A 20,910-nucleotide genomic window follows, 5' to 3' on the forward strand; every position below is an offset into this window, starting at 1 on the left:
CCAACACAATGTAGCCTTAACTGCGTAAACCTCATAATTTTCTAACCCACCATCCATGAGGATGTCATTTGTATAATGAACACGCCCCCCCCCCCACACACACACACGCACAATTCTGTTAATTGGCTTCATAAGGTAGTTTCCTTATAATAAGGCCAAGTGGCACGCCCCTACTATAGCCATACATCCTGCGACAGATTGCACTTTAAACTGCATTGCCCCTCAAGGAAAATGGTAATGTTATAATGCACATAAACTACACGAGTCTATTTGGGGGGTGGGGAGGTGTTAAAGACACTACAGAAGAACTACAGCAATACTTCCCAATGTGACATGTGGCCTCAAGAATGCATTATCTGTAAGATTAAGAATTCATTTGAACTATTTTGTCACACTATTCAAATTACTTCTATCCTTGCTTTAAAATCATTTACAACTCATTCTGTGGCAGTGGGGAAATTACTTTTCTCTTGCCACCACTTTTTAACATTGGAGATTAAGGAAGTCTACCTTTGTTAGTTCATCTCCCTGGAAAGTAATGATAAAACATGGGTAAGACATGAATCAAGAATAAAATTTAGGGGATGCCTGGATGGCTAAGCAGTTTGGTGTCTGCCTTCAGCCTAGGGTGTGATCCTGGTGACCTGGTATCAAGTCCTGCATCAGGCTCCCTGCATGGAGCCTGCTTCTCCCTTTGCCTGTGACTTTCATGAACAAATAAAATTTTTAAAAAATCATGAAGGTACTAGGAGGTATTTTGGAAAAACACAGATGTAGTCAGCTCCAAAGAATACTGCTGCCTGGTTTTGAAAAATAATTAACTTGAATCTTGAAATTTTTCTTTACATTTGGTAAGTGAAACAATTAAGGGAAGTTTTAAGTATCCATTCAAAAGTGTTGGTATATAATTGTGACGCCTCCAATTTCAAATTGACCAAATATCTGAATAAAACTAGAAAACTTGTGTCTTGGGGGCACCTGGGTGGCTCAGTACGTTAGGTGTCTACCATCAGGTCAGGACATGATTCTGGAGTCCTGGCTGGAGCCTGCTTCTCACTGTCCCTGGCTTGTACTGTCAAATTTTAAAAACTTGAGCCTTAAAAAATCAACAGTAGAAAGAAAGGAACAGGTAAGAGGATGCCTGGGTGGCTCAGCGGTTGAACATCTGTCTTTGGCTCAGGGCATGATCCTGGAGTCCCAAGATTGAGTCCTACATCGGGCTCCCTGCATGGAGCCTGCTTCTCCCTCTGCCCACCTCTGTGTCTCTCTTGAATAAAATCTTTAAAAAGGAAAAAAAAAAAGCATGTAAAGAAATGAATACTAGAAGGTAATCATTCCATTAGGAGCAACACTGCCTACTCAAAAGGTTCAAGGTAGATGCAAAATCTTGAAGTAGAGTTCAGGATATGAATGGTGATAGCTCATTGCCCAAATACAATTAAGACTCAAATTCCTTAATTTGAGCAACAAATGCAGCTAAGTAAATTTCGGAAATCAGTTAAATGTTCAAACTTAAAAGGCTTTGTTTGGTATTTAAAAGGTGAAACATTTCTTCACAGAGATCCCTGAATAGACTTAAGAATACCCAGGTTTAAGGCCTAGGCAGCTTTGCTTTTGATAGCTTACCCTAATAAGTACAGGGCTAAGGTATGGTGAAATGGAGGAATGTACAGAGACAATTTGAGGGCAAGGTTCCCCAGACTCTGCACAGTAAGAATTTTCCCCAAGAAGCAAGTCTTGAATAACTACTAAAAGTCAAAGAAACTAATATTCTATTTTCAAGTTTCTATGACTTTAAAACATTTCAAAAATGAAGATTTCTTGTGGCCTTTTTAAGAGAATTTTATTTGAGTGGTTCTTACAAAGGTTGTTGCAATATGAAAGTCATTTTTGTTTGATAGAAATATCAAGCTGTCTTGTCAAACACACTGAAGTAACCCAAAAATATATTTCAGAGCTCACAGAGCTTAAAAAGAGCAAAGATTATATGCAACCAGACAAAACCTATTTCTGCATTTCCTATTTCTTGCTCAGACTGCTTTGCTTACCAGACTGCCACTAAACATCTTGAGGAAATGCAGGGATCATTTTGTTTGGAATCTTAGACACACCAGAACACATAATATTTACAAAGAAACTTTTACAGATACATTAATTGAAAAGATACCATCCAGAAATGTAATCTTGAAATCTTTTTCTTGCCAATTGATCACGAAGATGAGATTTTAATCAACAGCCCTTTAGCTGTCTTGAATTTCCATACACTAAATGTGTACTCCAGAAACCTCTGCTAAACCATTAGCCAAGTATCAACATTAGTGAAACGTGAAATGTCTAACTGCTGTGTAAAAAGTTAGGCTTCTGAAACATTAAAAACATAATTACATCCCTGTCTGCCTTTTTACATTAAGCACATTTGTTCCCCCCTAGAACTATTCCTATAGATCCTTAATGTAATTTTCTACATGTACATTTAAAAGGCAGAACAAGAGAACAGCTTTGTATACAGTGGGATTTGCTAGTTAGGGATAATGAGCACACTGCATTCCTGTTAACATTTTTATTTTTTCAAGGTAACAGGAATTGTATACAAATGACAGTAGACCCTTGCCTCTTTATTTTTATCTAAATAAAAGATAACTCAAGATGAATTCTCAAGAAAGAAAAAAAGCTATGTACATAAGGGACTATATCTTCCTTCATCGTCTACTTGGAACCAGTAGTTGTGTTGCTGTCATAGAATCAGGGAAGAGGTTGTGGTAAGTTGGAAGAGGTACATATGCTGCTGTTATCATTTTACCTGTTGAAAGAAACAGATAGGAAGGTTTAGTTATGTTCACTAAAATTACATCCTCCATAAAACGACTTAGAAAAACAGATGAAACTCACCAGCAAACCACCTGCCATGCAATGCATTGACAGCAGCAATGGCTGCTGCAATTGATGGGCACTTCACATACACGTTGCCCTGAAATACAACAACAAAAGTTAAGGGAAATATACAATTTTTACAAACTGTCTACAAAAACTCAAGAGCTCTATACCAAATACTTGTTTCATTAACTATTATGTATACCTCAATTTCAATCAAATCATTTTCTCCTTCCAAAACTTTTTCTATTCCTTTTTTGTCTATGGTTTCAAAGCAACTAAAACATCAATCAAGATGCCAGGTTTTCATGGAAAGCTTTTAACACTAACCAGCAACACTGCTACAGCATGGCATGATTTTATCTTCACTTATTAAAGGAGTGTCCTTATTTTGGAGGATGTATATTTAGTATGTTAAAATTTCTTTCAGAATTAAAAAACAAAAACTTCCTAGGATAGTAGTAATATGCCCCAAGTATGCACGAGGGCTAAGTCATAAAAGATTAGTAACATACTGTCACAACACCTGAGGTGAGGTGGGTAAAGGGCAGATTAAACTTCTTTTGCTCCAGGGAAAAAAAATAAAATACCTGAGCAGAATTTTTGTCAACATAAATATGAATAACTCCTCCATGTTTATTACATTCTTCAATCACATCATCCTTAATCTCTGTATCCCATCCAACTTCTTCTTCTCTGTAAAAAGTATTAAGCTTTATTAGATACCATTGAAACTTATAAAATGTTATATATATTCTCACTATATAAATATTTTAAATATGAATTATTTTACTTAATTAAAAAATCATTGACATTAGCAGGGTAGGACACTGAAGGAAATCAAAAGCAAGATATAAGGCACTATTTCCAAGAAAGTTTATGAATTTTTAATTGACCAATTGAGCCATCCAGGCACCCCAGCTTATTAATTTCTTTAATATTTAAAGTATTTATTCATATATATCAAATCATATGTATACCAACAGTTCATCATTTCACAGCCGAAGCTAAAATAAAAAGTGCACAAGAATCCAAGGCTCCCTATGGTAAACCATGTATTAATATAAACAATGCAAACAGCATGTTACAAACCACTGTAGAAAACATCACTGTATAAGACAATGTTTCAGATCATATATAATTCATCAAATCAACTGAACAGGTTATCTACATTTTCCTTGGAATGTATTATAAATATAATTGATTAAACCAACCAGAAGAGTTCGGAAAGATAAATGGCATTCTAATCATTGTGCCTAGGTATCAGGAAAGAAATTCCTGATTCCTGACTTCCATTAATCTAAGAAGTAAATTTTAGAAGATGCTCTATTCCTACAGAAGATTAAAATAACATTAAAATTTCAAAGCCAACAAGTGGTAGACGATAAAACTGACAATAGAAATAAACACAAATACACATATGAACAAACAAAACAAAAAGAAATAGACCCATAGAGAACAATATGGTGACTGCCAGAGAGGAGGGTGTAGGGATGGATAAATGGGCGAAGGGGAGTGGGAAGTAACACAGGCTACTAGTACAGAAATAGTAAATCAACAGGATGAAAAGTACAGGATAGGGAATATAGTCAATGGTTCATAATAGCCTTGTATGGTGATAGATAGGAACTACAACTATAGTGAGCATAGAATAAGGTATAGTTGGAAGAACTGTTAAGAGCCAGAAATTAATATAACACAATGTGTGTAAACTACAAGTAATACTGATACAAAACTTCTTAGATATCGTTGGAAAACAAAATCTGTCTACCCTTTACTTCAAATCTCACAACATACCAAAAGGAATTAGCAATAATAAAGTTATCATTAAATACCCTAAAATGATCAAAACTTATTTGAAGTGTGAAATATATTGAAGTATACTAAATGTTAACTTAGAAAAGCTGAATATTAATATTTTCATAGTAGTTGAAACCATTAAATCACATGGGTTTCAATGGACAAGTCCATTTATACTTATATTTTTCTCAAATAAAAAAACACTATAGTACTATAAATGTACTTTACATTATTTTTTTTTAAAGATTTTATTTATTTATTCATGAGAGAAAGAGAGAGAGACAGCAGAGGGAGAAGCAGGCTCCATGCAGGGAGCCCAACATGGGATTCGATCCTGGGTCTCCAGGATCACGCCCTGGGCTGAAGGGGGTGCTAAACCACTGAGCCACCCGGGCTGCCCTGTACTTTACATTATTGTATGAATATGCTACGTAAGACATGTAAAACTTACAAGATTGTGTTTATCGACTGTTTATGCTATTTATGAGGCTTTCGATCAACAATAGGCTCTTAACAGTTAAGATTTCAGGGGAGTCAAAATTTACAATACGGAGTTTTGACTGTGCAGGCATGGGTCTGCCCCCCTAATCTCCACATTGTTTAAGTGCCAATGGTATATACCATTTTCAACTTGACCAAAGTCTATTACTTACGTTTGAGGGTTAAACATGTTAGAAAGTTGGAAACACTGTGTTGCAAGAGGCTGAACAGAGGCAGCTGCAGCTAAAGCTGAAGCTAAAAAAAAAAAAAAAAAAAGAGAGAGAGAGAAATTAGTTTCATGGAAAATGCATCAGACTAGCCCTGTTGAGTAAAACAAAATAAAAAACCCCCACTAAACCCTATCTGTGAAACTAGGATGATCGGTCACTTCCCTAATTTACCTTATTTACTAATGCTATCAAAGTGTGTAACCAACTTGAGTTTCCAGTAAACTGAAGCAACCTAACATTTGAAACAGCTTTTCTTGAATGAGTTGGAATCTGTAGTTTTAGACGGGAAATTAAACTTCAGGTGTAATCAAAACTCATTCAATTAGACAAATATCAATACAAATCAATCCAGAAAGGCAAAGGATAAAATAAAAGATTGATTTAACTGCTCAAGTTTATACACAAGAAGCAGGGGATGATCAAAATATAATCCTTTTAGGTTTCTTCCCATGAATACAGTTAAACATTTTCTTTAAAATAAACATTATAAAAGGGTTGTTTAACAAACAAGATGCAGATAATCATCAAACCATTTAAAATTTAATATGCCAGGAATATAAACCCTCTTACAAAATCAAATGAATTTTTTAAATGACTAAGTCTGTCTTGGCACAAAACAAAAATAGCATAAATCTATAATATTCACTATGAAAATTAAAAACTACTGGACACTAATATCCAGAAGGAATATTTAAAACCCATACTGGTTTTCAATTTGAAGTGAGAGCACTGTCCAAGACAGCTGCACCATTGCTTTTTATGTGATTCACAAAACATTACCAGTAGCTGTTACAGAACTCACCGTAATCACTATATTTGACCAAATTTCATTCCAATATATAACAAACAAAGCTAAGGATAAAACAGCGCATTAGAAATTATGGTAATTAAAATGAACAATCACCTGAGGAAATATCAGAAATTATTTTACTGAGTAAAAATTAGGGCTATGCATGAAATATGTCATAAAAATGATGATTTGTTAGAATTACTAGTGCTTTTGGCTGCTCCTTTATTACTTCAAATAAACATTTTTTCATGAAGCTTATATTAAAATAAAAATGCCAAAAAAGGGTAACATCATATTTTATTCAGAAAAGCGAAAGATGTAACCATGTTTATCTTACAATAAATGTAAAAATGAGGCCCCACTGTGTACACTATCATAAACGATGGACATTTTTTTGGAAATAAATCCTAGGTCATTACAAAACAATTGGAGAGTACTTTATTTTCACAAATGAACTATATTAGGACTAAAAAAAAGATAAAAGTTTTAGAAAGTATGTGATAGGAAGGTTCCAGCTCAAACTAAATGAATGCAAAGCACAATGAATTCAGCATAAAAACAACTAATAGAAAAAAATCTATTAGTTCAACTTTTATAAATCTGTTGAGGAAAAGCAGGATGAGTACTTGTCTCACTTGCTGGAAAAAAATAAAATATATATTTAATCCCTTTTTTAAAAAAGAGATTTTATTTATTCATGAAAGACACAGAAGTAGACACACTGGTAGAGGGAAAAACAGGTTCACCGTAGAGAGCCTGATGTGGGACTTGATCCCAAGATTCTGGGATCACAACCTGAGCCAAAGGCAGATGGTCAACCACTGAGCGACCCAGTGCCCCTACATTTAATTCCTATGAAGGAACATGGTAGACCTTTTCATATAGAATCATTCTCCTAAATAACCTTTAAGGACAACGCATGAAAGATGGATACTGAATTAATAGCAAAGTGATCAGAACAAATGGCAGAGATTTGGCAATAAAAAAACAAGAGAAAATAGCCTACTTTAGATACATTTTCAGTCTCTTTGAAATATGCATGCAATTTAGTTCTGTATAATTGCCACATGCTTGGTACTATTGATACAAATCATGAATTTAGAGTCCTTAACCTTGTAAGTTCAGACTCCTGAAAGATTTGTATACTAAAACAACAAATTCCATTTTGACTTAATACAAGGCTAAAAATAATTCTAAGCATACTAAAGCCAAATTTAAAAAGATGCACATGCACATTTTCATTTTCTTTAATCCATGGAATTGTAATGATTTGGATTAGGCTGACTGAAATTACACATTAGGTTAACTATGTATTTACCATATTATGCCATTCTCCAAAAACCAAAAATACAGAATGTACTAAGTGATATAATTAAAAAACAACTATGTGTTGCTAAATTGACATCTACTTCAAAGACAAATAAAAAGCTCAACTCACCTTCAGTCTGTTGAGAAAGTCTTGTTTGCAAATCTATAACAAAAGAGAATTCTACAGCTCAGTGCAGGAACAATGAAGAGCCTCAACTAACAGGGTAAATGTCAGGAAAGCATTAATAAAAGAGGACTACATAGCAGGGTTCATCAAAATAAACTTATAGTAAAACCTGGCAGCCAAACCTCCTTCCCCATTCCTCATTGACAAGGCTTTGGGGCCTTTTTCTTTCCTCCTATCCTAGGAAACTTAACTTATGCCTGTCTTCCTACTCCTAGTTACTCTTCCACATCTCCAATGGATTCCTCTATACTACTCTTCACATGGGAATAATGGGAAATGGGGAAAGGGAAGCACACCGGTCAGAAAATCCATGAAAACCCTGATCTTGAGAATTCAATTCCAAGTACTTGGGCTATTCAACTCTGGCCGAGAAGATAATAGTTTAATAAGGTATGGTTTCTTGGCATAGTTTGGAAATTTAATGAAGTAGGAGTAAATTTTAACCAAGTTTACTATTATCTATATAATACTAGAAAAATTTAACACAACTATTAAAAATAAATAAAATGGGGATTTTTCCCAGTATATTTCCCCATATAATCATTAAATTCTCCACTAGAAGGTAAGTTAACAGAAAGCTGCTTGGCAGTGAAAGCAGCAAGGCTAAATAAATACCACTGTGCTATCTTTAAGTTTACAAGCTATAAAAATACAATTAAAAATTGTTTAGATCGGGATCCCTGGGTGGCGCAGCGGTTTAGCGCCTGCCTTTGGCCCAGGGCGCGATCCTGGAGACCCGGGATCGAGTCCCACGTCAGGCTCCCGGTGCATGGAGCCTGCTTCTCCCTCTGCCTATGTCTCTGCCTCTCTCTCTCTCTGTGTGACTATCATAAATAAATGAAAAAAAAAAAAAATTGTTTAGATCCAGTAACCTAATTTTCATTAACACGTGTTTCCAGTGCAACAGTTTATCATCGTCAAGGTTTCTTAATTAGGCAAAAATGGCACCTGGCATGCTCAGTGAGTGGACTGAGACAGTCAATGTGGGTTGTGAGTTCAAGCTCCTCGTTGGATTGTAGAGATTACTTAAAAAATGGGGGGAGGGTGGCAAAAAGGAAAAGGGATCAGTACCCCAAATTATGCTGGGGTACAAAAATACCTGTGTCCTAGGGGCTCAAAACTGCTATCTGGGAGTTGAAGAGACATAATTAGTATATACTAAAGGAATGTGAAGATATATCCATAGAGACACTGTCAATAAACTAAATGATAACACAATTTGTCTATTCTTTCCCTACAATAAGGAAAAAGGTATAAGATACCAAAAATCCATCCTATGGGATGCCTGGCTGCCTCAATCGGAAGAACATGACACTCTTGATCTCAGGGTCTGGAGTTCAAGCCCCACGTTGGATGTAGAGATTAGTTAAATAAATAAAAGCTAAAAAAAACCCATAATCCATGCTATTTCAAGTATATGTAAATCCCCTATCAAGACTTAAAAAGTGACTTTACAGGTCATTTGTGAGAAGTTAGGAAAGAAAGCATGGGTTTCATAAAGATAAGGATTCTATCTTAGAAACCACTTGTTAACCTTCTAAAATAAATTAGTGGATAGAGTGATGACTTACCCTTGGTTTTAAAAAAAACAGCCTTAAAGAACTTAGGAGTAAGGGTTTTGGACACATTAACATTCTTTATAGCATTTCAAAAAAAAATTGTGTGAGGATTTAATGTTAACTATCTGGAAAAAAATACTGAGTTATTTAGAAATATTTACCTAAAAATCGAGCCATTATTAATTTGGTTGCAAAAGCAATCTACGGGAAGGGTTAGAAGACAGAATCAAACTTTATAATCATCTCAAGAAACATAAATAAGGGTGAATATAACAATATCGGTAACTAGCTATTTATAACCAATTTGAGTTTTATTTGATCACGGTCAGCCCACCTTAAATATAAACCGCACAATAAGTGTGCCCAAGAAGGTGAGCCATACATCATGAATCCAGAAATATTAGTTGAGAATACTAACTTTCAAAAATCTTCAATTAGGTGAGGATATTGTTTATGAAGAACATCAAATCAACATATAGGATACCACACCCAGGATATAACTAAGACTGTTTAGAAATGAATCCTATGTTACTACATCAAATCTCTAAAAACAGCAAATAACTCAGAGCCTCTAAGTGAAATACCTAGAATATGGTAAACAAGTATTTTCTAAATTACTGAAAAAATGATCTGAACAATGGGAAGCAATAGGAAGATTTAGTTTTCAGATTAAATTGTAATTTTAAAACCACAGACTGGGTTACATTTCTGGAAGGGATGGGTTCCTTTAATGGCTTTGATGATAGTAAGCAGCATTCTATGGCTATTTGCTCACTCAAGAAAGTAGGTGTATAATATTATTTACACAGTCAAAATTTAGGGATACTGGGGGGAGTTATCCCGTGACTCAAGACACAGAAATCCATTAATGGTTAGGACTTTTTCCCCATAAAGATAAACGGGCATGGTTTTATCAGAAAAAAAATTTAAAGATATATTTATTTAGAGAGAGCGAGCGAAAGAGCACACGCACATGCATATGAGTGGGGGGGGGGGTGGGCAGAGGGATTATCAAAGAGACTCCATGCCCAGTGTGGAGCCAGACCACCTGGGGCTGGATCTCATGACCCTGAGATCATAACCTGAGCTGAAATCAAGAGATGGAGGCTTAACCTACTGAGCTACCCAGGTACCCCAGTTTTCTCAGAAACTTTATAAATACCTATCAGATTTCAAAATAAATAATAGAATCTGACAGAAGAAACACAAAAGGCAGATTTTCTAAAGTTAGTCACAAACTTGTGGATGTCCACTAAAAGGAAAACACTGAAAAGTCCCTTATCTCTAATGAAATATGACGTGAAAGTAAAAAAGGATCCTCTCCCTTTCATTAATGAGTTTTTGATTTAAAAGGAAATCACGACTCAACCACATGAACATTTATATATGTTTCAGTGTAGCACTATGGTCTTAAAACTTACATATTTTTAGTTTAAGTCTCATTTTGTTGATAAAATCAATGGACTGATTAAAAATACAAAGTGCCATACTTCTTCAGATTTATATTTCCTGTCTTCCAAAGTCCAAATGCAAATGGTTCTTCTTAGATGTTATAAAAGCAAGGTCTTCAATATTTTAAAATTAATGCTATCCTAGGCTCATAGATTTGGGTTAGTGTCAAGGTTTATAAAAGCAAATCTGAGGTACTTAAGTCATAATGAAAAAAAAAAAAAGGTTCATAAACTGAGCCCCCCTTGTTACACAACTGTACTCTATTTTCCTGCCCTCTTTAGGAGGGCCCATTACCCTAACTAAAAAACTCAAAATAGCATGTACTATTTAGAGGAAAGCAGTTTTCTCTACATTCTCGATAGTGTTAAGTATTTTACATAAAACTGGACTTAAAGGCCCCTGATAGTTTTCTGAACTCAAACATCACAACAAAACATTTTTTGAAATTAATATAAACTTGTTGGGGTTTTAAAAGTGATGTACTTAAAAAGGTCTAATTTAGGCAATTCAAACTAAAAATTGGTATGTAGGGTTCAAAAAAAATGCCCTGACAGCCTATTATGAGTGAATAATTCTATTTACGAGCTAAGAAGTACTTGATGAATTGAATTCTCAGTAAGTCCTTTTAAATGCAAAAATTTGGCAAATTTTCGAATTAGTGAAAAAACAATGATTTCAAATTAGAAAAGATTCAATTCCTACCTGCCACAGCACCAAATGCCAAAGAGCCACTCATTTGTAGAGCCTGCTGTGCTGCTGGTGGAATCTGCAAACCTGTACCTGTGTAAAAAAAAACAGATCTTGTAACTTGTATTATGTCAAGGGCAGAAAAACTAAGTTTTCTGGGTCCTTACTACCACACCAAAGTCACTTCACTAAAAGTATTTACAAGCAGAACATAGTATAATAGTGGCAACTAAGTTTCTCAAGTTTAAGAATGGAATTATTATGATAAAGCAAAAGGAATCTTATAATGTATGCTGTGGCACTCAAAAGGCATAAATTAGATTCCATTAGAACTTTAAAGCAAGTAATTCCATATAAAGGTGCATAAACCACATAAGGCGGTCAACTCCAAAAATAGAAAAACACCCTTTTCATTTATTAGTTTATGTAAATGGGCTACCTTTCTCATTACCATATCCACAATAAATCATTCACAACACTAAGAAAAACTTACCTTCTGCAAGCCTTGCCATTAATTGGAGACGACCAGTTGTTCCCAAATCAATTCCAGTCCTTTCCAGTTCATCACTGTCCAAAAATGAGCTAGCACTGGAAGCATCTGTACGTTCAGTAACATGACCAACTTTCATTGGTCTTCCTGCTAACTCAAATCCATTAAGTTGTTCCAAAGCCTTCTTGGCACATTCTGAATCGGAAAACTGTATAATTGAATGAGGGGTAAAAGTAAAAAGTCCCATATATTAAATCACATATATATGTAAGGTAAAGCAATTCTTACTTATTTGGTCTAGTATATTCATCAATAATTACACAATTGGATGCAAAGTAAAGTAGACATTATTCTAGCTTTTAAGTAATATAAGCTATATTATCAGATCACAAAAGCTGATTCAAATCAGCTTAGCTATGTGAGGATTTAAAAAGCAAGATATGACCAAGTAATGCCTATCTTCAGAAATAATCTTAGTAACAGAATGTGTAATTTTCCAAAAATAAAAATGCATCTTCTTAAATGTCCTGGGATAAACTAAAATGGTGTTTTCCTTCCATAAACAAACAACTATTTGGGAGCATGTGGGTGGCTCAGTTAAGCATCTGCCTTCACTCACGTCAGGACCTCAGGGTCCTGGGAGGGAACCCCAAGTCAGGCTCTCAGTTCAGCAAGGAGCCTGCTTCTCCCTTTCCCTGGCACTCTCCTGGTCATGACCTCAGTCCTGGAGGGAGCCCCAAGTCAGGCTCTCAGCTCAGCAAGTAGCCTGCTTCTTCCTTTCCCTGGCAGTCCCCTGCCTGTGCTGACAGAAGGAAGGAGAAAGAACAAACGAACTATTTAGAAAAATTAAAAGTTCACTCAGGTACTACTTTTCATACAACATTCCGGGTCATCTTACTACCAATAAAATCATAAAAATGTTTTTTCCTACGATGCCAGGGTGGGTCAGTGGTTGAACATCTACCTTCAGCTCAGAAGGTGATCCCTGAGTAACTCAGGTGCCCAAACCGTGAAAATTCTTAATATTCAGGATGCAAACAGAAATTTAGTTGCACACTCTTATTTTCATTTAACGAAAACAAAAATATATCCCTAGCAATTCCATAGCTTAGTATTTTTCATCAATGTGTTTAAAAACATTTTATTTGGGAAGGAAAAATAACAGATCCTTACAAAAAAATTAACCAACAAACAGCACAATGTAAATGTGCATAATCTAGCATTACACAGATTACTAAATAGTAGTAAATAGTTTGCATAGTTGATGTTAAAAACATTTTTAATGGGATGCCTGCGTGGCTCAGCGGTTGAGCATCTGCCTTGAGCTCAGGACATGATCCCATGTCTGGGGATCAAGTCTCACATAGGGCTCTCTGCAAGGAGCCCGCTTATCCCTCTGCCTGTGTCTCTCATGAATAAATAAATGAAAACAAATAAAACTTCCTCTATCACTAAAGAAGATTTTTTTTTTTGAATGGGGGGGAGAGAGAGAATCTGAAGTAGGCTCGACACTGTGTAGATCCAGATGCAAGTCTCGATCTTAACAACCCTGAAATCATGACCTGAGCTGAAACTGAGTCAGATGCCTAACCTACTGAGTCACCCAGGCGCCCCAAATTTTATTAAAATTTAGATAGAACACACACACACACAATTTAAATATAACACAATTATAAGTCCTTGATTAGAACTAGGACCTAAAAAAAAACAAACAAAAAACTGGGACCTATATAACTTTTTTCTATGACAGCAGCTAAAATGACAATCCGCATTTACAGCATCAATAACAATTTTCAGAACCTTCCAAAGTTCTAACACCGAACATTTGAAAAATTGCTATTATGTAATTGAATTCCATCTGTAAATAAAACATAAGAGAGTTTACTTTAAAAGGGGCACTTAAATTTGCAATTATTCCCGCTGCCACCTAATACTCTCTTCAATCAATGGGCTGCAATGGCCAATCACAAACTTTTTTTTTTAGATTTTATTTATCTAAATGAGAAAACATGCATGATGAGTACGGAGAGGGGCAACAGGAGAGGGAGAATCTTAAGCGGACTCCATGCCCAGTGTAGAGCCCAAGGCAGGGCTGGATCTCAGGACCCAGAAATCATGATCTGAGGTGAAATTAATAGTCAGATGTTTACCCAACTGAGCCATCCAGGTGCACCACACCAACACACACTTTTAATAACATATAAAAATATTACAAACTAAAGAACTCATAATGGGGTCATAAACTTCAATTACATGAAGACTTAGCTATGCAAATGGACTATAAACAAGATAACAGAAAACTGGCGAAACGGCAACATTTGGTAAACACGGCTACAATTATTCTAAACCATTTAAAAATATTAACCATGCACCCTTCCCCATTATGAACAACGAATAAAGTTTTACTGTGGTACTTTGATCTAAAACCTTAAAGTTGGGATCCCTGGGTGGCGCAGCGGTTTGGCGCCTGCCTTTGGCCCAGGGCGCGATCCTAGAGACCCGGGATCGAATCCCACATCGGGCTCCCGGTGCATGGAGCCTGCTTCTCCCTCTGCCTATGTCTCTGCCTCTCTCTCTCTCTGTGTGTGTGACTATCATAAATAAATAAAAATTAAAAAAAAAAATTTAAAACCTTAAAGTTAGGGACGCCTGGGTGGCTTATCAGTTGAGCGTCTGTCTGCCTTTGGTTGAGGGCATGATCCCGGAGTCCCAGGATTGAGTCCCAGCATTGGACTTCCTGCATGGAGCCCACTTCTCCCTCTCCCTCTGCCTATGTCTCTCATGAATAAATAAATAGTTAAAATTAAATAAACAAAACCTTAAAGACAATCATTTACGTCATAGTATTAATGATAATTGCTTACCGTAATAAATCCATATCCCTTAGATCGACCTGTTTCACTATCCATCATGAGTTGGATACTTTCAATCTAAAAATAAAAACAATTGTAAGTGCAAAGATGGAAACAAAAGCATTTTATTCTTTGAAACATGGTTTAAAGTATCTTCCCCCAAAAAACAAAAACAGACCATCAAAAACCCTCATTTCCAAAAAACCTCTGAAAGCCTAGACACTACCCAAACAAGAAGCTATGCACTGTGGAGCATGGAAAAAAAAAGTACAATCTTAGTCTTTTGCCTCAAAAACAAACCACTAAAATTCCAGATGTCCTTTGTAAACTAAAATCAGGTGTAAGAAATAAAATTGTTTCCTTTCCATTATATTAAAAATACGAAACATTAATTCTAATTAATACTAGACACATTAAATTATCCAAGATGTTGGATTAATTAAGCAGGGGTGTCTGGGTGGCTATGTCAGGAAAGCATGGCGACTTTTGGTCTCAGGGTTGTGGATTCAAGCTCCATAGTGGGTGTACAGATGACTTTTAAAAGTCTTAAAAAATAGGGGTGCCTGGGTGGCAGTCAGTTATGTCTAACTCTTAGTTTTAGCTTAGCTCATTATCTCAGGGTTGATGTATCAAGCCCTGCCTCAGGCTCCACGCTCAGTCTTGAGACAGTCTCTCCTCTGCCTTTCCCCACTACCCCGCCCACCCTTCTCTTTCAAATATATGAATAAATCTTTAAAAAATCTTAATAAAATCAACACTGAATGTAGTTGATCGCTGCACAACTGTCAACACATTAAAAGGCAATCAACTGTGAACTATATGACTTGGGTACATCACAGTACCTCAATAAAGCTGTTCATTCATAGCATGAAAAAATACAGTAGTCATATACTACAGTTCTTCATGTTGTATTAATTTCAGGAATACATTAATTTTGTGACTATTATTTACTATGCAATTATACTTGGATCAAGAACCGATTAAGGATAATTGGAGATACTGGGACTTACTCTCCCAAAAGGCTCAAAGATCCCCCGAAGCATATCTTCAGTTATGTTAAAGTGTAATGAGCCCACATAAAGCCTCATAGGTCCAGCACTTCCCTTTTGTAGATTGTTTGCCATTGCTGCAGCTCTGTTTTTTTCTGCCTATAAGTTGGATGACAAAATGGACATCACACACTAATCCAAAACATTTTAATCATAGTAAATCTCATTCCCGTTTGCTTAATGACAAGCGATGCGAAAAGTGATGAAACCACACTCTTTAGTAAGTCATACACAAAAAAGCTTTTGTATGGTTCCACTTATATGTGACCGTGATTAATGGCACCGAATTAAGAATATGGTTCAAATGCCATTTTCTAACCATAAACCTCAATATTTTACTTAATATAAGATACATATTTTGCAGCAACTTTTAAGTTTTAGGAGCATATACAAGTCATATATTAAACAATCATATTACCTCATTTCTTACATAAAATGAAATCAATACTAAAAGTACACTATGCCGTCTTAAAATGAAATCAATACTAAAAGTACACTATGCCGTCTAAATGAGATGCATCCTGATATCAGATCATGGTAAATGTGGAAAGTAATACTGTTTTTTTTGGAATTCATAAATTATTCGATATTCATTAAAATTAACACCTCAAAATCACTGTTACTCAAAGTACAATACACCAATTGCTGCTGCCATAAGGCTTTTTTTATGTCAATATAAAATCAAATCAAAGCTTTCAGTTTAGCTGTCATCTTTTCCATTGGAAGTCTTTCTCAAAGATAGTATTTATCAATTCATATTTTACTACAAGCTCCTCTTCTTGTTAACAAACTGAAACATTTTGAGCAGTATATATCCAAAGGTGGTGGGCAGCCCAGGTGGCTCAGAGGTTTAGCTCCGCCTTCCACCCACAGTGTGATCCTGGAGGCCTGGGATGGAATCCCATGTCAGGCTCCCTGCATGGAGCCTGCTTCTCCCTTCCACCTGTGTTTGTGCCCCCCATGAAAAAATAAAATCTTTTTTTAAAAAAGTGTTAAAATTAAATTAATCATAAATTCATTTAATTTGAGGATCCTCAGCCTTTTTCAGGCTAATCTACACACCATTAAGTTTGTCCTCCATTACAGGAAGTGAATCAAGGAACTAATCTTTCCCATTTCCTAACAATTACTTTCCTACTGTGTATACACATTCAAGTGAAAAACACCCAATATTTAGAACTTAACTTTATAAAATCATTTAAGTTTGATAAATAACCAGTTTAGAAGTTACACAGTATCAATCAACAGACTATTTCATCTTGGATTGCAAGAATATTTAAATCCTATATTCTTGGGCAGCCAGGGTGGCTCAGCGGTTTAGCGCCGCCTTCAGCCCAGAATGTGATTGTGGAGTCCCACCCACATCAGGCTCCCTGCATGGAGCCTGCTTCTCCCTCTGCCTAGGTCTCTGCCTCTCTCTCTGTTTCTCTCATGAATAAATAAAATCTTTTAATACATACATAAATAAATCTTATATTCTCCATTAAAAAAAAGACCCTGAGCTATCAAGCATGACAGGTATCAATAACTGTCTTAATAAAAATAGGTATTGACAAAGAATCCTAAAAATACTTTCATATCATAGAAAGATACATTCCAATTTTTCCACATTTAAATAAACATTAGTAACACTAATTTCATTTCAAAGGCAATACTGGATTACTATGAAGTACCAGCAAAGAGGAACTAAACAAAACATTCTCAAAATCAGTTCAAAACATCTTACCTTCAAGAAATGCTAAACAGGATAGCTATTCGAACTAATTATAACATTTTATAGGGCAGCCCGGGTGGCTCAGCGGTTTAGCGCCGCCTTAGGCCCAGGGCATGATCCTGGAGACCCAGGATCGAGTCCCATGTCAGGCTCCCTGCATGGAGCCTGCTTCTCCCTCTGCCTGTGTCTCTGACACTCTCTCTCAAGAATAAATAAATAAAATCTTAAAAAAAATTTATAAAATCTTATACTACTGTGTATTATAAAATAGTGAAGACATTTGTAATTAAACATTGATTAAAACGTCAAAAATAACTCTATTTTAAAGGGTAAACAAATTCTTAAATGCTTCTATCCCCATCCAATAAATCATCACAAATCATTAAAATTCTAGACCAAGTTTTTAGGTATTTTTCATGAAACAGATTTACAACTTGTATTAGAACAGGGGGATCCCTGGGTGGCTCAGCAGTTTAGCACCTGCCTTCAGCCCAGGGCATGATCCTGGAGTCCTGGGATCCAGTCCCGCATCAGGCTCCCTGCATGGAGCCTGCTTCTCCCTCTGCCTGTGTCTCTGCGCCTCTGTGTGTGTGTCTTTCATGAGTGAATAAATAAAATCTTAAAAAAAAAAAAAAATATATATATATATATATAAGATGCTGTTAAGAATATATGGTATCGAAATAAAGATAAAATTAATAATAAAAAAAAGCTGTTCTAAGAAGATCTAAATGAAGGTAGTAATGATTACATACTAAAGTACTACGGTGTAATACTAAGCAACAGCAGGCTTCTTAGACTATCACACTAATCAAATTCCTAAAAAAGGAAAAAAATTACCTGTGATGCTTGTACTATGATTGGCACACCTAAAACACGTTGGCCAGTTAATCCTATTGCTAGAGGCACTGAGCTAACATCCACAAACTCCACATATGCAATTCCTTTGGAACGTCTTGAATTTCGATCAGAAATCATTCTCACATCTCGAACCTAAAAAGAAAACACACACTTAACAAGATTCTCCTTATGCAACATCTACTGTAAAACCAATTAAAAAAAATTTTTTTTAACTGACACCGTGGTTTTATTTAAGTTATGCCTATGCCCAACATGGGCCGGGAACTCACAACCCTGAGATTAAGAGTCTCATGTTCTTTGGACTGAAGCAGCCAGGTGCCCATGTTTTAAGTAACCTGTCAGTCCCCTTCTACTTTTGATGAATGTGTGATAATAAGTTATTAATTCCAACATTATTATAACTTCTGAGTCAAAATAGAAATGTCACCCAAAAGCTTCCCTAACTGAATTTTACTGTATCAAAAGACTTAGTGTTTAAATGTTCTCTAATTTGGGAAGCTGGCTAAGCAGTTGAGTGTCATAAATGTTCACCAATTCTCATTTGCTCTATCTCCCTGAACAGACTAAAACCTTACCTTGCCTACTGTAGAGAAAAACTCTTCCAAATCCCTTGGCCGAATTCTTGCTGCCAGCTGCATGCAAAAAACTGTCCTTGCATCTCTTTCCTCAGGAGTTAGATTATCAATAGGTTCCCTAACAGGAATAAATATTAAAATATTTTATAAATTGTTTTCTTAAAATAACTTCATAATATTCATTTTCAATAAACAGAATAAACTTTACCAGAAGTAGTTTGTCACTATTCCCACTACTTCACTTAAGATTTTTTTTTTTCACTTAAGATTTATATAAAATGTTCATAAAATTATTTGGTGACTCAATTCCCTCAACAAGATCATAGTTGCAAATGTTTCTTCTACTAATATCTTACATGGTGTCAGGACAAAAGTCCATTGGCATTTCAATCTTGTAAATGGTAATTTCTGCAGAATAATAAAAGACCAATCAGAAGCCTGAGAGTTTAAAAAATAATCACTAAAAAGAACCACTGACTAGCTACAATGTCAAAATGTTCCAAAATTAGTAGAAAGGATGATTTTCTGAAGCAAAATCTAAAATCATGATGTGATTTTAATTTGACAATCACAAATGACAAACCTGAGATGAGAGAACTATTTTGATTTTTCCCTCTGAACTTTTATTTAACAATTTTAGATATATGGAATAGTGACCTGGTCATTTACTCAGTCTTATAAGACTACAAATTTAGTATCCAAAAAGCAATGTTTCTTTTTTTTTTTTTTTTTTCCAAAAAGCAATGTTTCTTGATGGTTATAAAACACAAAAATACCCATACGCAAAACAAAAATTAAAAGTATTATCTACACAAATACCAGTAGTGGGATTCAATTTATTCATTTTTACAAAGAATCTTGAAGATTGAGGGCACTTCTGATTGTATATAGGTAACTCAAGTGCCCAAGTAAAGAGCACATGAGATATAACTTAATTTCATGAATTTCAAGGAAAAAATATTAGTTTCTATTAACATTATTTATTATAGAGCATCATTAAGGTTAAGTTTGTAAGTAAATCCTTAACATAAAAGCATAATACATTCTGGACATTTTCAGAAGTTACTTTTAGAATATTCCACCTACAAAATTATGACATTTCCTTCATGAATCAGGTTATTTTAAGCAGGTAATTTTAAACTATAAAACAGTTACAAAGCAAAGACCACAACCAGAAAATGAGAATGGAGCATTTTCTTTTAAGTGTTAAATTAAATATTAAGAGTAAAAAAGCTCAATGTTACAAAAAGGAGCCTTTAAAATCATTAGTTTTCATCAAATCCTAGAATTAGAATACATCAAATAACAAACTCTAAATTAAAATTAAAAGGTACCCTTTAAGGGAAGCCAAAAGGAACACCAGTAATGAACAAGGCTACCACATATTAGTTTTCCCTGAACCAAAATATATGGTAGGTTTGATAGGTTAAGTCTTAAGGTTATTTAAGAGGAAAATAACCCAAACACTCAAAAATATAAGATTGCTACTTAGAAACAAGTCAATTTGGTTAAGACTTTGGAAATTTATCTCAGCAGAGAGAACCAGATGATAATCCATGATTTGTTACAATCAATTCCTCATGAGGCTATTTTAGTAACTCACAATTTATTAATTCTAAAGTAGGTGGAGTCAAGTCTATTTAAAGTTTTCTATAATCATTAAATTTTAAAGGGATTTAAGAGCAAATATATCTACACATTAATATAATTACTGCTCCATTCTTAGTTATGGGATACTAAAATGAAAACTTACATATCCACATTAATTTAACATAGTTCAAATTACCAAATGTTAATAAATTTGACATTAGCATAAGTTGCAAAAGCTTTACAAAAGCTCAAAGTGCTAAAGAAAAAAAAATAGGGACAACAGCTACCTCACGGGGCTCTTGTCTTTTCTGAATGGACTTTTGCTTCGGGAGCGTCGTCTGCTGCAAAGTTAAAAAGTTTCAGAAATTACCCAAACAAGTACATCACATTAGTTCCTTGAAAAACAATTTAAACA

General features: G+C 35.1%; 1 protein-coding gene across 8 annotated transcripts in view; it reads right to left on the reverse strand.

Annotated features, from left to right (window-relative positions):
* Window positions 1-1,817: 1,817 nt before the first annotated feature.
* Window positions 1,818-20,910, reverse strand: part of RBM39 (RNA binding motif protein 39) — a 29,239-nt gene continuing 10,146 nt past the window's right edge. For 6 of the 8 annotated variants that reach the window (XM_072800827.1, XM_072800822.1, XM_072800823.1 and 3 more), the window contains 12 exons: window positions 20,783-20,836; window positions 18,906-19,023; window positions 18,310-18,462; window positions 15,717-15,854; window positions 14,719-14,784; window positions 11,858-12,062; window positions 11,380-11,457; window positions 7,610-7,660; window positions 5,325-5,406; window positions 3,462-3,567; window positions 2,890-2,968; window positions 1,818-2,800 (listed from right to left, as the gene is read on the reverse strand). In XM_072800827.1, coding sequence (XP_072656928.1) covers window positions 2,700-2,800; window positions 2,890-2,968; window positions 3,462-3,567; window positions 5,325-5,406; window positions 7,610-7,660; window positions 11,380-11,457; window positions 11,858-12,062; window positions 14,719-14,784; window positions 15,717-15,854; window positions 18,310-18,462; window positions 18,906-19,023; window positions 20,783-20,836 — 1,231 coding nt within the window. In that variant the 3' untranslated portion in view covers window positions 1,818-2,699. The remainder of the gene's footprint in view (window positions 2,801-2,889; window positions 2,969-3,461; window positions 3,568-5,324; window positions 5,407-7,609; window positions 7,661-11,379; window positions 11,458-11,857; window positions 12,063-14,718; window positions 14,785-15,716; window positions 15,855-18,309; window positions 18,463-18,905; window positions 19,024-20,782; window positions 20,837-20,910) is intronic. The other 2 variants (XM_072800828.1, XM_072800826.1) reach the window with 1 other exon arrangement.

The sequence above is a fragment of the Canis lupus genome, chromosome 26 (assembly GCF_048164855.1).
Source record: "Canis lupus baileyi chromosome 26, mCanLup2.hap1, whole genome shotgun sequence".
NCBI classification, from domain to species: domain Eukaryota; kingdom Metazoa; phylum Chordata; class Mammalia; order Carnivora; family Canidae; genus Canis; species Canis lupus.